Raw genomic sequence first — 22,079 nt, 5'->3', positions numbered from 1 at the left:
ATATTCAAATAATTTTTAATACCTAATTCTATAAAATATATTTTTTTAAAAAAATAAAATGATAATTATTTGTACTATTGTAATTGAAATTTCAATTTGCCTTTAGAATTATTTTTCAAATATCAATAAAAAGATTTTTAGTTGAAAAAAATGATTTAATTAGATAATAATTTAAAACAAAATGAAAAAAAAAAATCTCTCACTACAAGTCGTGTTCTCGCTAAATATATTTCACCCAAACTATTGTCAAGGAATGCAAATCAAATCTTTTTGCCAAACAATAAAGGCGGAAGTTAGGATTTAGATGCAAACTTAAATATGTTTTAAGAAATAGTAATATTGCTCTAGCTCTCACTCTCGCTCTTATTTTCCCTCACACTCTCGTTCTAGCTCTAACTATGTGTTTCATACTCCGGTATAAAATAATTTATTATTCTAAATTTCATTCTTCTATTTTAATTTTCAATTTGGTTATAGATTTTTTTTAAAAAAAAACTATGAGCAATTATAAATTTGATATAATTATATAATAGTTTTTAAATTTATTTCAAAATCTACAAGTTGAAAAAAAAATATTGCTCTAGCTTTAGTTATGAATCTAGTTCTCATTCTTATTCTAGTTTTATTTTGATAGGAGAGCGAACAAAATCTATAGATAAGGGAATGATCATGAATATATAAGTAAGGACAATTATGTCCACTGATACGAGACCTTTTGGGATGAAATCCAAAAGTAAAGTCACGAGGATGTATGTCAAAGTGGACAATATCATACCATTGTGAAGATATGTAGAGGTACGTTGTCCTTATCATGAATAGGAACATGAAAACACATAAATAATAATAATAAAAACACTAGACCATGAGGAAGAAGACCAAACCATGAACAATGAGAGAGAGTGAGATGAAGAGGGAGGGAGGAAGGAAGAGGAAGATGAACAATATTACGAAATATAACATATACTTCTTTTGTATAGTCAAAGTTTCAAATCTCTATATTCTATGTGATCACATTTAACGTGTATGTTATGAATATTATGTGATGACAGATTTCAAATCATTGTAATAATGAACCTGTTACGTATTAAATCTTTGATTTTGAATTTGATAGTATAAATTTTATGTCATTTTAGCTATTGCTAATTCTCATTTGAAGATATTACATTTACTTGAATTATATCATATTTTAATTGTAACGTGTGGATAAACATTATTCTTTATTTCCTTCATTATAAACTCATAATTATTATTAAAAGAGAAATTATATTTTTTTAAAAAAGGTGAGATTGTTTGAACAGCCTATTCCCTAATTGTATTTTTATTTATAATTTCTCTTCACGTTTTTTTCTTAAAAATTTGTCTTCACGTTGTTATCCAGTCAATGTCAACGTTCTCGTCACTTCTAGTTCTAGGTCCCTGACTATGACCGTACACCAATATGACGTCATTTTATCGTCATTTTATCGTTTGTTCACATTCAAAATATGATTTTCATAAAATCAATATCAAAATTTGGTTTAAATACATATATCAAACTTTGAGTTTTGTTTTATTTTCATCTTTAAATTTTTAAAAACGTTTGCTTTAATTTCTAAATTTTTAAAAATGTGTTTATTTTGGTATCTACTATTAAGATTCAGTTAACTTTTAGGATGAAATCTCTTTTAAGGATGAAATTGCATTTAACATGGGTTGATCAAGATGAAAGGTACTGAGCAATGCACCCAAATAGTGAAATGACCAAAATCTTGAATCCAAAATGACTTTTGAAATCTCCAATAAAAATTTATTTACTATTAAATTCAAAATTGAAACCTTAGATTTTTTAATGTGGCTTACTTGTTTGGCAACGTAGTCATAAAAAAAATACAAGTCATCTCATCATTCTCTTTAAGAATTAACATAATTTTAATAGTATGGACCAAAGTAAGCAATTTTTAAAAGATTAAGGACTAAAACATATATTTTTTAAGTTTAGAGACAGAAATAGAATAAGATTCAAAGTTTAGGGAACAAAATAGGATTTAAACCTTGAAATTTATAACACTTCTAATTTGATTGTTGGGAGAAAATTTGTGAAAAAGAAACGAATAGATTAAATTTTTAAAGCCCCGTTTGGTATCCATTTTATTTTTTGTTTTTGTTTTTTAAAATTAAGTCTATGGACACTATTTCCACTTCCAAATTTATTTATTTGTTATCTATCAATCACAAGTGATTCAAAACAACAAGCTAAATTTTGAGAACTAATAAAATGGCTTACAAAAAGTTGTTTTTGTCTTTTTGGAATTTGGTTAAGAATTCAATCTACATAAAAAAGATGCAAATCATGATAAGAAATATAGATGATATAGGCTTAATTTTCACAAATAAAAACAAAAAACAAAATAGTTACTAAACGGAGTCTAATGCACACACTACAAAAGGATAATAATAATAATCATAATAATAATTTTTTTTTTAAAAAAACGAATAGAGTGCATTTCTAAATAACGCACACACTACAAATTATTAATAATAATAATAGTAGTAGTATATTATTATTATTTTGAGAAGACACTGTTTATTAATTTTAGTAACTGCATTTCAATAAAAATAAAATTGTAAAATTAATTTTTTTTCCTTTTTCCTTTTTTCTTTGAGAGTTATGTAAAAATCAATTTAGCCAATTTGGTTAACTATCAATGAATGATCCGACTCTAGAAAGTTGTAATATTTTGGTCAACTGTATTTTGTTTTGTTGTAGTTAGATTTTTAGGCAACCATAATTCAAATATTCAAAATTTGTAGTAGAAGTGCTTTAATTTTTGTAAATTGACTATATAGGATCATCAACTTTGACTAAAATGAAATTGGATCCGTCTCTACTTATACATATGTTTTTAAGGAAAAAAATTTAGGTGTTAGCATGAATATTCTAATTTGAATTTTTTGTAATCAATCTAACTTAATTTAAAATTTATTTAACTTAGAAACTTTGCCACGTAGAATATATTTTGGAAAAAGATTCTTTAAGCTCTATTTAATAATTATTTTAATATATATTTCCCGGTTAAAGAGAGAACAAAACCTTTTTAGTCTTAATTCTATTGTTTTGTCAGTTTCGTAACCAAATTTTGAAAAATGTCATACTACAGTTTAGAAAATAATGTATATTCTGTTCTGAAATTCTGGCTGAAAATTCAAACTTTCTATATATGAATGTGTGAATCGATAGTTGAATTTTAGAAATTCATAATTATAAGTAAAAAATTTTTTTAAAAAAACCCTCTAAATTCTTGGCTAAATTACTCAAAAAAATAATTAAAAAAAAGGGAAAATACAACTTTGTCCAAAGATGTACATTATTTCAAAATGTAATATTACTTTAATTTTTCATAAACGGCTAAGGATTATCTTTAGAGACGAATTTTGTCAGAATATTTGACGAAACGTTGGTCCTAAAATGATATTGCACTGACAAGAAACGGAAATTAAATTTAAGCACTATTACACTATTACACCATTTTAAGTAAGATGAAAATCGGTTTGATTTTTTTTTGTCTTCCAGACCAATTAAGAACCAAAGTAAATCGGCCGGTTTTATAAAGAAGGAAATCAAATCGATGTCTAATAAAGATTAAAACCAATTGATTGTTTTTTATTTCATTCTGTTTAATTGTAATCGATTTGGTTCTCGATTTTTTATATTTTCTTTTTCTTCCAATTTTTCCTTTTTATTATTATTTTTTTTAATGAGATCTTTTAGCTCTCTTCAAATTAAAATTGGGCCATTTTTTTTATAAATTAAAATTTGCCATTTTGTTTTTGTCATTTTTCTAAACAATAAATAGACATACAGTTAAGGGACAGTGCCTATCTCGATTGGTGACGTTTTACATATACATAGTTTTTTTTATTAAATATAATAAAAAATGGTAAATTATTTCAAATGGTAAAACTATTGAAAATATTTATAAGATATAGCAAAATTTTAGAATTATCAGTGTCTATCCACGTTTATTATTGATATTTCTAAAATTTTGCTATATTTTATAAATATTTTAATTTATTTTTCTATATTTTATAAATATTTTAATTTATTTTTCTATATTTAAAAATATCCCTAATAAATCGTAATTTATTTTATTTTAGATATGTTACTCGCTTTTTAAAGTTATTATTTGAAGATGTTTCAGTGGTTTGATGCATGACATTCTTTACTCCAATTCAAGTTCGAAACTTGAAATTTCCATTTCAATAGTATAAATAATTATCAATTTTTTACTTTTTTTTTTCAATACATATCTTTTTAAAATGTATTATTCACCACATATATTTTTAAATTATTTTCATTATTTGTGTTGAGAACTATATATAATCTTTAATTTTTTTGAAACATGCCAGAAAAACATAATTCTATTTTAAATTTTCTCACACTCATATATACAGTTATACAAAACATATAAATATTTTTGGCTCTTTATAAAATCATTTTACGAAAATTGATTGAATATTTTTTAAATATATATCTGGATGAATAATTTTCTAGAAGTTTATAATAATTTTTAATTATTAATATTACTTAATACAAACATAATATATCGGGTGTAGTTAAAATTACATTTAAATGAAGGTTAAATTATAAGTTTAGTCCTTAAATTTTGAAAATTGTGATAAATCACTAGATTTTCAATTTTGAATCTAGTCTCTAAAAAATATCTAATAAATCTAATTTTATATCTAATAGATCTCAGAAATATTTAAAATGTTTCAAAATTAAACTTTTAATAATTTTAATAAGACAAACAAAGTTATCTAAATGGAATCTTAAATTTTAAATTTTGTAGTTAAAAGATATATTAATTTTTTTTGAAAAAATGTCTAATCGTATCTATTAAGCACAAAGTTAAATTTTATATTTTAATATGGAAAAGACGTATTAGATACAAAATTGATATTTAAGAAATTTATTAAGCACAAAAATCGACAAATCAAGATCCTTTAAAACAATTTTTAAAGTTTATGAACTATATAAACACAAATTTAAAAGTTTATGAGCTAAACTTTTAATTTTATATTCAATATGCCCCATAAAGTTTTGGATCTGCCACCAACATGGATCATAATAATTAAAATACTAAAAGAACCCTAGGGTTAGAGTTTAACTTTAAGGGTTATATATACTCTCCGTTCAATTTTGATTTGACCAATTAAAATTCAATTCGAACCAATAAGTTTTTTGTTTTCTCCAAATACAAACTAAAATGTCTAGAAAAATCAAACCAAATCAGTGAACCAATTTTGGTTCTGTTTGATTTTTCTATCTTTTTTACCTTTTGTGTTGTTCTCCCTAATTCCAAGTCACTTACTTTCAGCCATTCCAAGTCATCCAAAATTCAAATATTCAAATAGTTTTTGCACTCAAATTATTTTGAAACATTGTGAGGGGTAAAAGAAAACATAGTGCAACTTTTGAAGGCATAAGGACATGTTTTTTTAATTAAATGGCAAAGTTGTTCAAAAAGGTAATTTTTGTAGTATATCTTAAATTATTTTCTAGAGAGACTTTAATATTTAAAATGTTTAAAAATTTTAAATACACTTCATAATATTTGGGAAATAAGAACAAATATAGGTCGACAAAAGAAAAAAAAAATGGTCAAATACAAGGGGTTCCTGCTCAATCGACTAATCATCTTAATTTCTTCAACTCAAGCAATCCTTATTAAATAATGAACTAAATCCAACCCAACGATGAAGTATTTGGGTTAAATTGATTCGGGTTACTCGAGTCATTATTTAAATTTTTTCTTTAAAAAAAAATAACATGTTAATATGTAAAATAATTTATTTTTTATTTTCGCGTATTGAAATAAGATTAGCAAATCAACTTAATTATATTATGAAAAACTTATTTCCATGGTTTTAAAAAGTTATTTTAAACCATTAGTGTATAATAAATAATCTTTAAATAATCATGAAATTAAGTAAAATTAAAAAATATATATATATATAATTGTATTGGAAGTAAAAAACATGTTTTTTAATATTAATAATAAATTCGGGTTAGTTCGAGTTGGCTCGAGCTATTTTTTGTGAATTTGTGAACCAACTCAACCCATAAAGTTTTCATTTATTTGAATCAAATCCAATCCAAATAAGTTAATAATCCAACCCGAATCATACGGATTGGATTGGGTTGATCAGATTTTTCGGATCATCGGATTTTTTAAATTCCCTAATTGTTAGGCTCCATATTTGAAATTAAGTATCAATCAACCTACTCTACAAGTTTAGTTATTGAACTTTTAATTTTAGATCGATTTAGTCTCCAAACTTTTCATTTTATATCTAATAGACCTTTGAACTTTGAAAAATGTTTAACGCCTCCTTGAACTTTCAATTCTGTGTGCAATCAATCTCTTAAACTTTCAATTTAGTCTTAAAATTTGAAATATATTAATAACTTATTGAACACAAAGTTAATATAGCGAACAATTATACATTCTCTCTTTTTTTTAAGTACGATAGGGGTAATGGAGTTGAATCACAGACCATATAGTCACTAACACATTTATATGTCAGTTGAGCTATGTTCGTTATGACAGGACACTAATAAACTCTTATGAGAGGCGGCTGAATGCACCAATAATTCAAATAACTAAGGCTCAATTTGATAATTAACTTTATTTTTTATTTTATTTTTTGTTTTAAAATTCAGCTTATAAATACTATTTTTACTCTGTTTTTTTAATTATCTACTTTTCCTTTAATATTTAAAAATTCAATTTAAAATTATCAAAAATAATAATAATAAAAAAAAATATATATATATAGTTTTCCAAAACTTATGTTTTTAGAATTTATTAAGGAATTCAAGCCTTTCCTTTAGACATATAAAAATCACAATATAAAAATTTAGGAAATACCAAACAGAAATTTCAGAAACATAAACCTAAAAACACAATAGTTACTTAATAGGTCTAAGTGTATATTGTTCTTCTATGAAAAAAATATTGTATACGATTTTTTAATTTAGATATTATTTTAACATTTACTATTCTGTATGTTTATTTGATAGAGTTTATTACTCATAAGGGAGGGAGAATATTACCTAAATAATTTGAAAGTAATCTTATTTTGGTATTCAATCTTATTTTCACACTTTTTTAAATACTTAAAAAGGTAATTCATATAATTATATGTTGATATTATTGGCTAGTATATAAGTTCTTATTGTAACAAATAATTTTTAATTTTAAAAATTATAAATTTCTCTCGATTGAACATAATGTAATTAATTAAAGAATTAGTAACCTCTTTTCTTATATATATATATAACCTCTCTTATTAAGTCATGATTCAAACAAAATGCATAATAAATTCTCTTGTCATATTAAAACACTAACTATACTATATATCTTCCAAGTTGTAATTTTTCTTAAACAAAACTTAGGTTATTAATTATAAAGAAAGGGTGACATTATTGAATCTTTGAACATATAAGATCATTCTACATGTATATAATAAATAAACATACTTTAAAAACATCATGCATTTAAATATATACGCAGGATATTTAACTCTTAAATAATAATAATAAATTATTATTATTTAGAGACTTAGAGAAATGGAATTCTGAATACATAGTTTGACGCGTCCAAAAACGTGGGCCAAGGAATTTGACCAATGAGCGTCAGATAAATTCCAAGCCGAAGCGACTTTCCCGTTTTCCCCACCATTTTCGTTAAATGTTAACTTGTAACGAATTTTAAAAATATTAATCTCCGCAAAAATATCGAATTCTCAATTTTATAAAAATGTCAATGAAAATATATATAACCTTTTCTCTGAAAATTATAAAAATAAAAAGTAATAAATAAATAAATATATTATGACTTTTAAATAAGCTAATATCTCTATTATTTATATTATATTATTATTATATTTTCAAAGCGAACTTAGCTTTACGATAATTGATATAATTTTCCTTCTTAGAGGTTAGAAGTTCGATTTTTCATCTTGGCAATTATTGTAATTAGCATGACATTTCTCCTTAGAGGTTAGAGGTTCAATCTCCCATCCTAATAATTGTTGTTCTAAAAAAACCAATAAAATGTGCTAAAAGAAAGTATTATTTATATTACATTTACATTAATGCTATTTAGTTGCTTACTTTTTATGTTTGGTGGATTTTTCATTTCTACAACAGGGTGGAAATATCAATTCATCTCTCATGTTTCAACATGTCAACGAAAATTTAATACTATCACTACAAAAATATCGTTTTTTAGTAACGCATAAAATACGTTGTTAAAGGTCAAAAAGTGCCACTAAAAGTATTAGCATCTCGAAGACCCACATCGCTAAAAATGTCGCTGTAGCAACGTAGCTAAAGGTCTAGTGATGTTTTTATCGCATGCTACCAAAAGACAATTTTTACTGACACGTATGTGTTACTAAATGCGTACTTTTAGCAATACATTATTTGTTACTATTTCTTTTATATAGTAACGTTGAATATGCACCTCTGAAAGTTAAGTTTTAGCAACATATAAGACTATTGCTAAATTTGAATTTGTGGTCATTACAAGTACCTTTTACAACATATTTAAGCGTCACTAGAATTAATATATTGTGCAGTATAAATTTGAAGTTACTTTTTTGAAAACTTATTTATTGACATTATAGAAAACGTCGATAAAAGTATTTTATTAATTAAAAAATAATATTTGATTTAATATATAAATTTGTTATAAAATTTAAAATATAATAATATTTTTTGAACAAATTAATAATGAACTAATCAATTTATATTTAAACCAAAAATTACAAGTTAGATATACATTTCCAACACTATCATTCAAACAAAATGAAATAATGCTAACTTGGCCACAAGTTTGCATGACAAGTTATATCAACAAACTTTGATAATTTTATAATAAGTGAATTCGAGTAATATCAACTTAAGTTATAATTATCAGATTAACAAAATTAGTACCAACACTAGGTATCACTAGTTTGCATAACAAATATCTTACAAAAGCCCTTTGAAGCATGAGATTTCATTTTGAAACAAAAGTATAAAATACCTACCCAAACTTTTTTCATTTCCATCCAAATTCAACTTTAAAATCTTGTATTGAAGACCGTTGAGACATCATATTTAACAAATAAAGAAGTGAAATATGTAAGTACACACGGATAAAGAATTGAACAAAACCCATATTCTAGAATAAATATCATAGTCTAGAACAAGCACCCTCAAACAAGTATCCTAAATTAACTCAAACAAAGCAAAATCTTGAGCAACGGCATCTTAATTCTATACTAAAGGGACCGTCAAATAAGTATCATAAATACAATGAGAAAGGGGGTCAAAATCATAACCATATTCTAGAACAAACACCAAATCATACTCGAGGTTTGAAATTCAAGAAAACTCATCAACATAGCAATAACCTCAAACGAAACACAGCAAAACTCTTCAACAAAAAAAACATCAAATTAACTCAAACAAAGAAAAACCTTGAGCAACGACCTCTTAATTCCATACTAAAGGGAACGTCAAACAAGTATCCTAAATACAATGAGGAGGGGAATTAAAAGCATAACCATATTCTAGAACAAACACAAAATTAAAATACTAGGTATCACAAGTATACATAACAAAAATTCGAATGTAAGGTCTTTGAAGCGTAAAAGGTCATTTTGCAACAAAAGCATAAAATACCAACCAAAATCTTTGCATTTCCATCTTTTGAACTCCGTCAAATCCCCTACTTCAAACCATCGAAACATAAAATCTGGAAAATAAACAAAATGAAATATGTAAGTACATTATAATGCCCTTCCAACAAGAAATTACAAAACAAACAATATCAAACAAGAATCAAAGCATAAACTCTCAATGGGCAAAAGAATCTAGGGATAAACACCAAAATAAAAACACTTGAAATCCAATTTCTTATAAAAAAAAACTAATATAATTCAACACATAACAAAAAAAATATAAAAACTACCATAACTGCAGGATAGTCATTAACACTTCAACATACTTAATCTAATGCAATAACTTCAACAACTTAGAGTTGTAAGAAGAATGTCTTATAAATATTACCTATTAACTATTGTTAAATTGTTATGAACTTCTCTATGTTAGATGAACCTTCTTGAGTTGTCAACCTTTTTAAGATTTCTTCAATCACGACTTATTGTGATTCAACTACACTTTGCAAGTGTGCAACTTGAGCATTTGTTTTTTTAGCATTTTTGAATTATCTAAACAAAGTTTTAACACAAAACTTACCGAAAATGGCTTGGGACCAAGCTGAAAAGTGTTCACAAATAAAAGTTTCAACTGTTAGGGACAAATATAAAGCACATTAAAAAGAGTTTTAAATGATCTAATGATAGTTTTTACCGCTATAAACTTTACAAAAATGGATCAAATGTCTGATACAATAAACTCAACAAGTTTATATTTTATGAATCCAAAAGAAGTGTATCTCTAGATTCAAAAAATGGTAACAATTAAAAAAATCAATAAAAAAAAAATAAAGAATATAGAGATTGAGATTAAACATAGTCCAATAATCTTAATCAAACTACAATAATGTTCAAGGGAGATGTTCTTACTTACCTTAACCACAATCTTAAAAATTAATTCAAACACTTCAAATTAGCTAATCTCGAACTTGAAAAAGAGTTTTCAAGGATTATAACATTTTATATACCACATTAATTGAAATTTGAAGGATTCAAACAAAATTTGAACACCTAAAACTTACCGAAAAGGACTTAGGAGTCTGGGACGTAGTTGAAAAGTGTTAAAAAAAATCCAAAGCTATGAATAGAAGCTTCAAATATTACAATTATAAAGCATCTTAAAAAGAGTTTGCACGTATATAAAGAGATCAGTTTTATAGTTAAGATGAAGAACTAGCTTAGAAGAATACACCAAGTAATCATAGGCAAGTCTCATATGTCTAGACATAATTTAAGCACAACTTCATCATAGAAAACAAAAAAACAAAAAAAAAAAAACAATTTCTCAGCCCCCACTTAGCCATTCAAATCACCCCTAAATGCATTAAAAAAATATATTAAAAAAAAACAGAAACATCTTTATCATTGATTAAACCTCAGAAACCCCATGAAAATGGGAGTTGCAGACAATCAACGCAACATCATTGCAGACCGCCTGTGTGCTATTTCTCTGCATTGGTCGACCTAAAGAGAGTTTTTACCCAAAAAAATTCACCAAAAGGGCTTAAATGCTTGTTGAAGAGTGGTTTAAATTCTCTTAACTAATCACAATAAATATATTAATTTGAATCATGAAAAGCATCAACAAAGTCTTTATCACTATAAATTTTGTAATGTACGTGTTCTCTTCTTTTCCCTCTTACTAATTATCCCTCAAAATTATTATCCAAATATCAACGAGTCTTTATTTCTTAACATGTCACTTTTTTTTTGTGTATTAAACACAAATGACATATTCATACACCTTTAACTACTAACAACTACAAAAGATTGCTACTTCCGCCAGGCACTTCAATGATATACAAACCAACATGGAAGAATGGTGTTCTAATTCCTTACCAAACATGAATATCCTCAAAAACTAAATTCAATTAAAAACAAAATAAACAAAATTCATGTCAACTCCATCTTAGCTGGAAAGCTTCGACTCTAATCCATCTGAAAGAACATCATTAATATAGTTATCTTCTTACCGACCCATAACTCTGGCTTCTTTCACTGGTTGAAAAAAAATTGAAAAATTGCATTAACATCTTATAGTTCTTCATATCTTCTTTTACAAAAATATATGAAATTTTCATATTTCTAAACTTTTTGTAACTGATAGTTGATATTCCTTTTAAGTGGGGTTTCCAATTTTCCACAATGTGCTGGGAATTTATAATTGAATGAGGGTTAATTGAGTTAAAAAAAGTTCAGGAATCTTTTGGAGATTTTAGTTTTGGTTTAATACAAGTAAAGCAATTTCACTTACCCAACCCCACCCTCGTCCATCAAAATTGACTTTTGATATTCTTAAGAGCATTTTTGACAAATTTAGAGGGTAAAGATTGTGAATGGGAGAGGAGAAAAATAGACAAGGAGAGAGAAAAAAAAAACTCACTGATTGACGATTTTGAGAGATATCGAAAAGAGAAACCATCGAGATTGTGAGAAATACGTGCAGGCCTGTGCGTGGTTCGCCGGTCAAAGCGGGTAGCACACTTTTTTGGGTTGTTTTGCAGCGGGTTGTTCTCAGTTTTTAGAGACGACAGTTGTGTGCGGATCTTTCTCGGTATCAGTAGATACCGAAATTACAGATTGGTGATTTCATTGATTATCTATAATTTGTAAAATTCCTTTATTGCTCATTAATAAATTAATTCAAGTTGGTTCTCAAAGTGGATGTAGACCAAATTGGTTGAACCACTATATATCTTGGTGTTCTTTACTGCTTTCGATTTATTTTTGCTGATTGTTTGCATTCTGTTTGGCCATAATCTCCAACTTAACAAGAATATTTAAGTGTCAAGCTGATTTTCCAATCTTCCTATCATCCAGATTTAATATTCAGCTCATCTAATAGGTATTTGAACCTATGGGTTGGAAGGACCTTGGTTAACATATTTGACAAATTCTCAACTGTATGAACCTTGACCAGTTCAACATCTTTCTGGGCCACAACTTCTCTGATAAAATGAATTTTGACATCGATATGCTTAGACCGTTCGTGATGAGATGGATTCTTCGCAAGATGAATAACACTCTGGCTATCACAACGGACGATAGGAATGAACCTCTGCGACAACAACTCACCAACTATCATTTTCAACCACACTGCCTCTTTCACAGCTTCACCCGCTGAAATATACTCTGACTCAGTAGTAGACAAGGCAACAACTGACTGTATAGCAACCTTCCAACTGACCACATTACCAAACAAACCAAAAAGGTGACCTGATAGAGACATTCTTTTGTCAAGGTCTACAGCATAATCTGCATCTGTGAAGCCTTCCAACAGTGTTGATTTATCACAATCCCTGCTAAAACACAATGATACATTGGCACTACCTTTCAAATATCGAAGCACTCATTTAACGGCATTCCAATGCTCCTTCCCAGGATTTGACATAAACCTACTTGTCATACTCATAGCATATCCCAAGTCAGGCCTAGTACAAATCATCAAATACATAATACTTCCAACAACATTATAATAGGGAATATTAGCCATCTCTAACCTTTCTTGTTCAGTAACAGGACACTGAGATGAAGAAAGCTTAAAATGAGATGCTAAGGGTGTCGAAACTGCCTTACAACCAGATATATTATACTTCTCAAGCAGTTTATGCACATAACTCTCCTGCAAAATGGTTAGCAAACCTTTCTCCCTATCTCTTTTCACATTTATGCCTAAGATTCTTTTCAGTTCACCTAAATGTTTCCTCTCAAATTCACTACTCAATCGTTTCTTGAGATCACAGATTTCAGAATAATCCTTAGACACCAGAATCATATCATTTACATACAGAAGTAGATAAATATATGTACCTTTCTAAGATAGTTTCCAGTATACGCAGGCATCATATGAGCTCTTGTGAAACCCCACTTCAGAATAAAGGTGTCAAACCTAATATACCATTGTCTCGTTGATTGCTTCAGTCTATAGATGGACCTGTGAAGACAACAAACCATGTCTTCCTTTCCTTCCACCTCATAGCCCTTAGGTTGAGTCATGTAGATCACTTCCTCCAATTCTCCATGAAGGAAAGTTGTGGTGACGTTCATCTGTTCAACAAACATATCAAAGTGAACAACAATAGATAAAATTAATCGAATGGACGAATGCCTCACCACCGGAGAGAAAATCTCATGAAAGTCAACTCCTTCCTTTTGAGTGTAGCCCTTNAATGGACGAATGCCTCACCACCGGAGAGAAAATCTCATGAAAGTCAACTCCTTCCTTTTGAGTGTAGCCCTTGGCTACCAGTCTAGCCTTATACCTAGGCTTGCTGTCACCTCTTGTACTTGGCTTGATTTTATAAATCCACTTTGACTAAATGAGTTTTTGATTAGGAGGCTTTGAAATCAATAACCATGTCTGATTCTTCTGCAACAAGAACAACTCTGCTTCCATAACATTCTTCTATTATTCCTTCGAATCAGATTCAATAGTCTCCTCAAAAGTAAGAGGCTCTGCTTCAATACTGTCAGCTGCACAAGTAAGAGCATAAGCAACTAAATCAGCATAACCATACCTCGCAGGAGCTTGCCTCATTCGCTGAGGCCTGTCACGAGTAAGCTGATAGTTCTGTAGGTTACTGCTACTTGAGCTTTCTTCACCAAAAGCTCCCTCATCAATCAAAGTCCTTTGCAGTTGAGGCTGTCTACCATTAGAACTGGATGACTGATCACTGGAATCACCTGAACTAACTGATGGTCGTGCTTTAGAATCAATTCTAACCTCTGCCTCAACCTGATCAATTGTCTACTGTTTCTACTGCTCTTTGACATGAAATGACATCTCTGTTTCATTAAAGGTCACATCTCTACTGATAATGCATTTATTTCTGCACTCTTCCAAGCACTAAAGTTTATATCCTTTAACACCCTGAGGATAGCCAATAAACATACATTTCAGTGCCCTCTTATTTAGCTTCCCTTCCTTAACATGAGCATAAGCTGAACATCTAAACACTCTGAGATGATCCAAGCTTGGAGCTTTTCCTGTCCATATCTCCTGAGGAGTCTTTAGGCCTAAAGCGGAAGACGGACTCCTATTAATGAGATAACAAGCTGTTTGGGCAGTTTTCCCCCAAAATTTCAAGAGTAATGAAGCATTTGTCAAAAGACATCTTATACGCTCCATAATTGTTCTGTTGAACCTCTCAGCTAAACCATTCTGCTGTGGAGTGTACGTAACAATGAAATGCCTCGTAATTCCCTCAGATTTACAAAATTTATCAAATTTGTGTTTCACAAATTCTAAACCATTGTTTGTCCTCAGATACTTTACCTTCCTACCTGTCTGGTTCTCAACCTGCTTTTTCCATTCAAGAAATTTCCTAAAAGCTTCATCCTTCTGTTTCAATAGATACATCCACACCTTTCTTGAAAAGTCATCAATGATTAACATAAAGTATCTCGAACCTCCCATAGAAGGTACCTTTGTAGGACCCCACAAATCTGAATGAACATAATCTAAAATTCCTTTGGTAGAACTGGTAGACTTTCCCATTATGCAATGTTCACAAAATGGGAGTTCAATGTCTTAACTCCTCCAAGCAAACCTTATTGTGAAAGAGCTTGTAGACCTCGTTCACTCACATGAGATAATCTATTATGCCATAACATAGATTTATCTGTTTCTTTCCCAGATGCAACAACAACACTACCTGAAACTGTAGTACCCTCCAACACATAAAGATCATTCCTCAAGGTCCCCTTCAACTTAACCAAAGAACCCTTGATAACCTTCAGAACTTCATTCCCAGATTTATAGGAATAAGCTGCTATATCTGATTCGCCCAGAGAAATTAGATTTCATTTGAGTTTTGGAACATACCTTACATTTGTAAGAATTCTAATCATACCATCATGTGTTGCAATTCGAACTGACCCAATTCCTTTTACATCATAAGCACCATTATCACCAAGCAAAACTGATCCCCCATCATTTTCCTGAAAGTCAATTAAGAAATCCCGATTAGGAGTCATGTGAAACGTGCATCCTGAATCCATGATCCAAGCATTCTGAATGTTCCTGCTAGACACCATCAAAACCTCTACTAAATCATACCCATCAGTAATATTTGTTGCACTAGAAAGCCCTGCATGCTTGCTACTTGATGCTTCCTTCTCTTATTCAAAGGGCAATTCTTTCTAAAGTATCCTTCTTTATGACATAGGAAATACTTTTTGGTTTTCCCCTTTGATTTCGACCTGGATCTCGACTTTTTTCCTTTTCTGTTCTTTTTCTCATTTCTGACTCTAGCCATGAGTAACTCTCCATCCTTGTGTTCCTTTTTAATCTCGAGATTCCTCGTTCTCAAGGCATCTAACACTATATCCATAGACAATGAATCTCGTCCATATTTAATAGCTGCCTTAACTTCTCGATACGATTCTGGCAAAGAATTCAGAAGAATAACTGCTTGATTTTCATCCGACATTTTCTCATCGATGTTATTGAGATAAACTATAATTTTCTAGAATTCATCTAGGTTCTTTTCTAAGCATTTACTTGAGTCCATCTTATATCCAAAGAATTTCTCCTTTAGATATAATTTATTTAGCAAGAACTAGTCAAATAAAGACTTTCCAATTTCTTCCACAACTCCGCTGTAGTAGTGACCTTATCTATTAGCCTAAGCACTCCATCTGACAGATACAGAATTATCGTCGAATAGGTCATCTAATCCATATCCCTTTTTTCAGTTTCTGTAATTGTTGGTGGAAGGTTATCTTCGTCTAAGATTTTGGCTACCTTTTGTTGTATCAGAATAATCCTAATCTTTTTCCTCCATAACTTGAAGTCACCTTTCCCATCAAATTTAACAACTTCGAACCGTGTAGACATCGAAGCCATCTGTCAAATTAAACCCAACAAAAAAAATTCCTGAACAAAGAATATGTCAGCACACACTACCACACACCTTCCTTGGATCAACTGGAGCTCTGATAACGCAAACAATCAGCAGAAATAAATCGAAAGCAGTAAAGAATACTAAGATATATAGTGGTTTGACCAATTTGGTCTACATCTACTTTGAGAACCAGATTGAATTAATTTATTAATGAGCAATAAAGGAATTTTACAAATTACAGATATCAACGAAATAATTTTAGTATCCACTGATATCGAGAGAGATCCACACACAACTGTCGCCTTTGAAAATTGAGAACAACTTGCTGCAAAACAGTCCAAAACAGTTGTTGCCCGCTTCTAGACCCGCGCGTATCTCTCACATCGTCGACAACCGCTGACGGACGCAGCCACCACGACGAACTTCCCAGACCGGATCGCCCGAACCCAACACTGACAGAAATCTCAGGCGGCTTCTTCTTCTTCAGGCGGCTCGTGGACTTCAACACCCAGGCAGCTCCACTGCTCATTGGCGGCTGCTCTTCTTCTTCGGCCNAATGAATCTCGTCCATATTTAATAGCTGCCTTAACTTCTCGATACGATTCTGGCAAAGAATTCAGAAGAATAACTGCTTGATTTTCATCCGACATTTTCTCATCGATGTTATTGAGATAAACTATAATTTTCTAGAATTCATCTAGGTTCTTTTCTAAGCATTTACTTGAGTCCATCTTATATCCAAAGAATTTCTCCTTTAGATATAATTTATTTAGCAAGAACTAGTCAAATAAAGACTTTCCAATTTCTTCCACAACTCCGCTGTAGTAGTGACCTTATCTATTAGCCTAAGCACTCCATCTGACAGATACAGAATTATCGTCGAATAGGTCATCTAATCCATATCCCTTTTTTCAGTTTCTGTAATTGTTGGTGGAAGGTTATCTTCGTCTAAGATTTTGGCTACCTTTTGTTGTATCAGAATAATCCTAATCTTTTTCCTCCATAACTTGAAGTCACCTTTCCCATCAAATTTAACAACTTCGAACCGTGTAGACATCGAAGCCATCTGTCAAATTAAACCCAACAAAAAAAATTCCTGAACAAAGAATATGTCAGCACACACTACCACACACCTTCCTTGGATCAACTGGAGCTCTGATAACGCAAACAATCAGCAGAAATAAATCGAAAGCAGTAAAGAATACTAAGATATATAGTGGTTTGACCAATTTGGTCTACATCTACTTTGAGAACCAGATTGAATTAATTTATTAATGAGCAATAAAGGAATTTTACAAATTACAGATATCAACGAAATAATTTTAGTATCCACTGATATCGAGAGAGATCCACACACAACTGTCGCCTTTGAAAATTGAGAACAACTTGCTGCAAAACAGTCCAAAACAGTTGTTGCCCGCTTCTAGACCCGCGCGTATCTCTCACATCGTCGACAACCGCTGACGGACGCAGCCACCACGACGAACTTCCCAGACCGGATCGCCCGAACCCAACACTGACAGAAATCTCAGGCGGCTTCTTCTTCTTCAGGCGGCTCGTGGACTTCAACACCCAGGCAGCTCCACTGCTCATTGGCGGCTGCTCTTCTTCTTCGGCCCCAATTACACGATTTTCAGCCCTAGAATAATTACAAAAATGCCACTGTTCATAAAATTACAATAATGTCATTGGCCTTTAATTTTTCAAAAACCCAATAAAACCTACTTAAATGAAGAGAGATAGATGCCAAAATAATGAATTGACGGGATGATGCAATACATTTGAAAAAATAGAAAGATAGATACCAAAGTGGAAGGGGTTTGGGGAGATTGAAATGGGGGAAAGATGGGAAGGAAAACAAAATAAGATAGGGAAATCGAGAGAGATTTTTTTAGGGACGTAAACATTTCACTTATTTATTTATTATTATTTTTTTGAAATAATGTTACTTTCAACGAGAAGGTAAATATGTTGGTAAAGGTTTTTAACATTTAGTGACACTAATTAATACGTTATAAATTGTTTTAGTGAAGCTAGTATAAAATTCATTACTAAAAAATGATATTCTATGGCATATTTTTAATGCGTTGCTATAATTTAGCTTTTAGCAATAAAAATTGTCTGCATCATTGAAATTTTGACACTAAAAATGAATTTTCTTGTAGTGTATACTTATAACATAACATAAATATCCATTTCTTTAAGTTAATTTATAAATTTAGTCTCATTCATTACGAAAAGTTAGAATTTAGTTCTTATGATTTGATAAAAACTCATAAATAATCCATATAACTTGATAACACGACTTCTCATGAATCATAAATAGCCCTTATCATGGAGACTATTTAAGAGCATTGGTTTTCTCAAATCTCATTACTAATTTCTAATCATAAACTATAGTGTCTAAATTTTAACTTTCTTCCAACTATAGGGAACAATTTATAATTTAACCTTCATTTAAATATAATTTAAAATATCAACTTGGTCTCTGTACTTTTATTTTCGCATCATTTTGACATCTATAATTTTAATTATCCAATTTTAGTTCCTGTACTTTCAATATTAGTTTCAATACATTCAATAAATATTAAATTTAGTCATTTAGAGTTAATGTTAACTAAAATTGGTTAAATAACAATGATAATTTTTATGTTAGAAAAGACTCTATGTAAATATATTTTCATAAATTTACAAAGGGGATGTTCATAGAGATAATTTTTTTAGGAAAATAACCAACAAGAAACTAACTGCAACAACTAATTTTAAGATTTATTGAAAATACATCAACTGAAATTGGACAATTGAAAGTTCAGAAATTAAACTGAAACAAAATTCGAAGTCTATTTTTCGTTTTAATATTTATTCCAAAATTATTTATTCTTATAAACATTTAATTATATTTATTTATTACTTCCTTTCTACTCTGTTTTTAATATTTATTCTAGTTTTGATCAATAATTCATAATTGAAGTGTTATATTCTTAACTAAAAAGGTTACAGGTTCTCATTCCTACCCTGAGCCAAAAGATCTATAGTAGTTCATTGGTAATTAATATATGTAATCTCTCTTGGGCTTAGGAACTAAGTATAAAAATAGGGTCATTTGAAAAAAAATATAAAAAAGAGAATCTTGAAATTTACTATTTTCACCTTTCCATTCAACTATACTCATTTTAATATTAATGGAAGCTTTCTTTTTTAAATTTACTATTTTGGCTTTTCTTTCTTATAAAATTTTACCCGCAGATGATGGGTGTGAAAGCGGTTAATTAGTCTCTTTTATCAATACTTTGATTTTTAAATTTTTTTTTATTAATATGTTTTACTATTTTCAAAAGTAGAAATTATTTGAATTAAATAATAATATGAAAGACACTTAATTTAATTTCTACTTCCCTTCATTATTACTTTTATTTTTTCTGTTTTTAAGTATTTTTTTTTAATAACAAAACATAAAAAACAACCTTAGGAAGAAAGAATAAGTTCTTTATCTTGATTGATAAGATCTAAAAGCAAACTACGCTCGTCTAAAAAAGAAAATAAGTCTCCTCTATCGTTCCAATAAACTAAGTCATTAGTCACATCATGTATTGAGAGCGATAAATGTATATATAAATATATTAATGACTAAAAAATTTATTATTTGAACTCTCAATGTCCTATAATAAAATTTCTAATTTGTCCCCCAAATTTTGAAATGGATAGAAATTTCAATTTTTTGCCAACAAGAGCGTAACTCATCTGACATAGTGTTCATACTATCGATCTCAAGGTTTGAGGTTTGATTTCCCCACCTCACACTTTAATTATAATACCTTTCCAAAAAAGAAATTTCAAATTTTCTTCTTAAAAGCTGGTTTTAACATATCGTCTAAATTTATGTCAATTTTATTATCTATCAAGTCAAATAAATTAAATTAACAATGAGCTGTGTTTTAATTTACTAATGAAAATTCCTCAAAGAAAAAGTGCTAATGAAAATATGTATAACTTTTTAAAAATAATAAATTTAAATTTAAAAAAATAATGGGAATTAAACATATACTGATTCTTTCTTTTACAATCAAATAACATTGAAAATTGATATTGAGGTATTGTTTATAACCACAAACCATTTAAACTACAAGACAACATCCACAAAAACGAGCCAAACAAACCATTCTAGATAAAGAGAAAACAAAAAAGAGTGTACCAAGATATTACAACATGGGAGGACATGACACCCAATTGATATAGAGATCGGAGAAATAATGGTCTATGAAATGGTATTTAAAACTAAGGTTAAGGACACGATAAAAAAAATGATTGTCATATACAATTTCAATTGTTCTATAATGTATGTACATCCGTTAGAGCATATTAGCTCAATTATCATCAAGTATGTATTATCAACTTTGAGATCATAGATTTAATCTCTCACTCTACGTATTATCAAATAAATAAATATATAAGAACAAAAATTTCTAATGTTAAAAAATGATATTTGAAATGAACATGGTATCCAATGACTAGATAAGTGAGATTTAGTGATATTCCAATAATAGAAACAATTATGATGTCAACCAAAATATAACTCAACTAGTTACGATAAGAGAAAATTTTAGAGCCTATTTCAAAAAAAAATCTGAAAATAAGGGATTCAATGAAAACAAAATTGTATTTTATGTTTTCAGATACATTTATGGTGTCAAATTCAGAAATTGAATTATAGATTCTCATTAAAACCATAAACATGTTTATATTATACACATAAATCATAAAATTAGTTGTAGTAAAATCCAACTAAATATTAGTTGTGAATCAACTATTATTAATTTATTTGTGAACATATTTTATATTAATAAAATTATATAATAATTATTATTGCATTACATAATACATATTTTAACTTTTTAGAAAATAAATTGAGTTTATTACATGACGTACAATATTTTGAAATCTTTTTATCTTTATTTAATATAATTATGTATTTTAAAATAAAAAAATATGAATACAAATAACACTATTTGGATCATAGAATTCGAAAACTATTTTCATAAATAAAATTTTAATCATCTACCAAATACGTATTTATTAAACTCAGTGATTAAAAAACTTAAAACAGAATTTGAATTCTCAATTAATTAAGGCTTTAATATACAATTTGATTTCGTCTTCTTTTCAATTGCAATATATATGTAATAAAATAACAGTTAAGTACATAACTAAATTTCATCCTATAAACATTCTTTAATTTACAACTGTTTAGAAAATGTGGAAAGTGTTTGTTTTTATTATAAAGCAAAAGAGGAAAAAAAATATAAAGATTAGTGTTTCCTTTTTTTAAAAAAAAACTTTATTATATTGTCATTTTTGGAGCCCAGGAACACACTTCCAAACATTGAAACACGTTCTCGGTTTGAATTTGAATATGTAATATATAAGCTATGCTAAAAGTAAAATACACTTTGAACTTTTTAGTCAATAAAACTACGCTTAATTTCA

The 22,079-nt window shown here is 28.8% G+C and overlaps 1 protein-coding gene across 1 annotated transcript in view; it reads right to left on the bottom strand.

The window, feature by feature from the left end:
• LOC120078713 (IQ domain-containing protein IQM1-like) overlaps positions 1 to 17,166 on the bottom strand; it is a 24,634-nt gene extending 7,468 nt beyond the window's left edge. The window contains 4 exon segments of the mRNA XM_039033015.1: positions 12,955 to 13,049; positions 14,268 to 14,485; positions 15,337 to 15,527; positions 17,019 to 17,166. Coding sequence (XP_038888943.1) covers positions 12,955 to 13,049; positions 14,268 to 14,485; positions 15,337 to 15,527; positions 17,019 to 17,166 — 652 coding nt within the window.
• Positions 17,167 to 22,079: the final 4,913 nt, after the last annotated feature.

This window comes from Benincasa hispida, chromosome 1 (genome assembly GCF_009727055.1).
Source record: "Benincasa hispida cultivar B227 chromosome 1, ASM972705v1, whole genome shotgun sequence".
Lineage (NCBI taxonomy): Eukaryota > Viridiplantae > Streptophyta > Magnoliopsida > Cucurbitales > Cucurbitaceae > Benincasa > Benincasa hispida.
The sequence above is the reverse complement of the archived record's forward strand: the minus strand, read 5'-3'. Positions and strand labels throughout refer to the sequence as shown.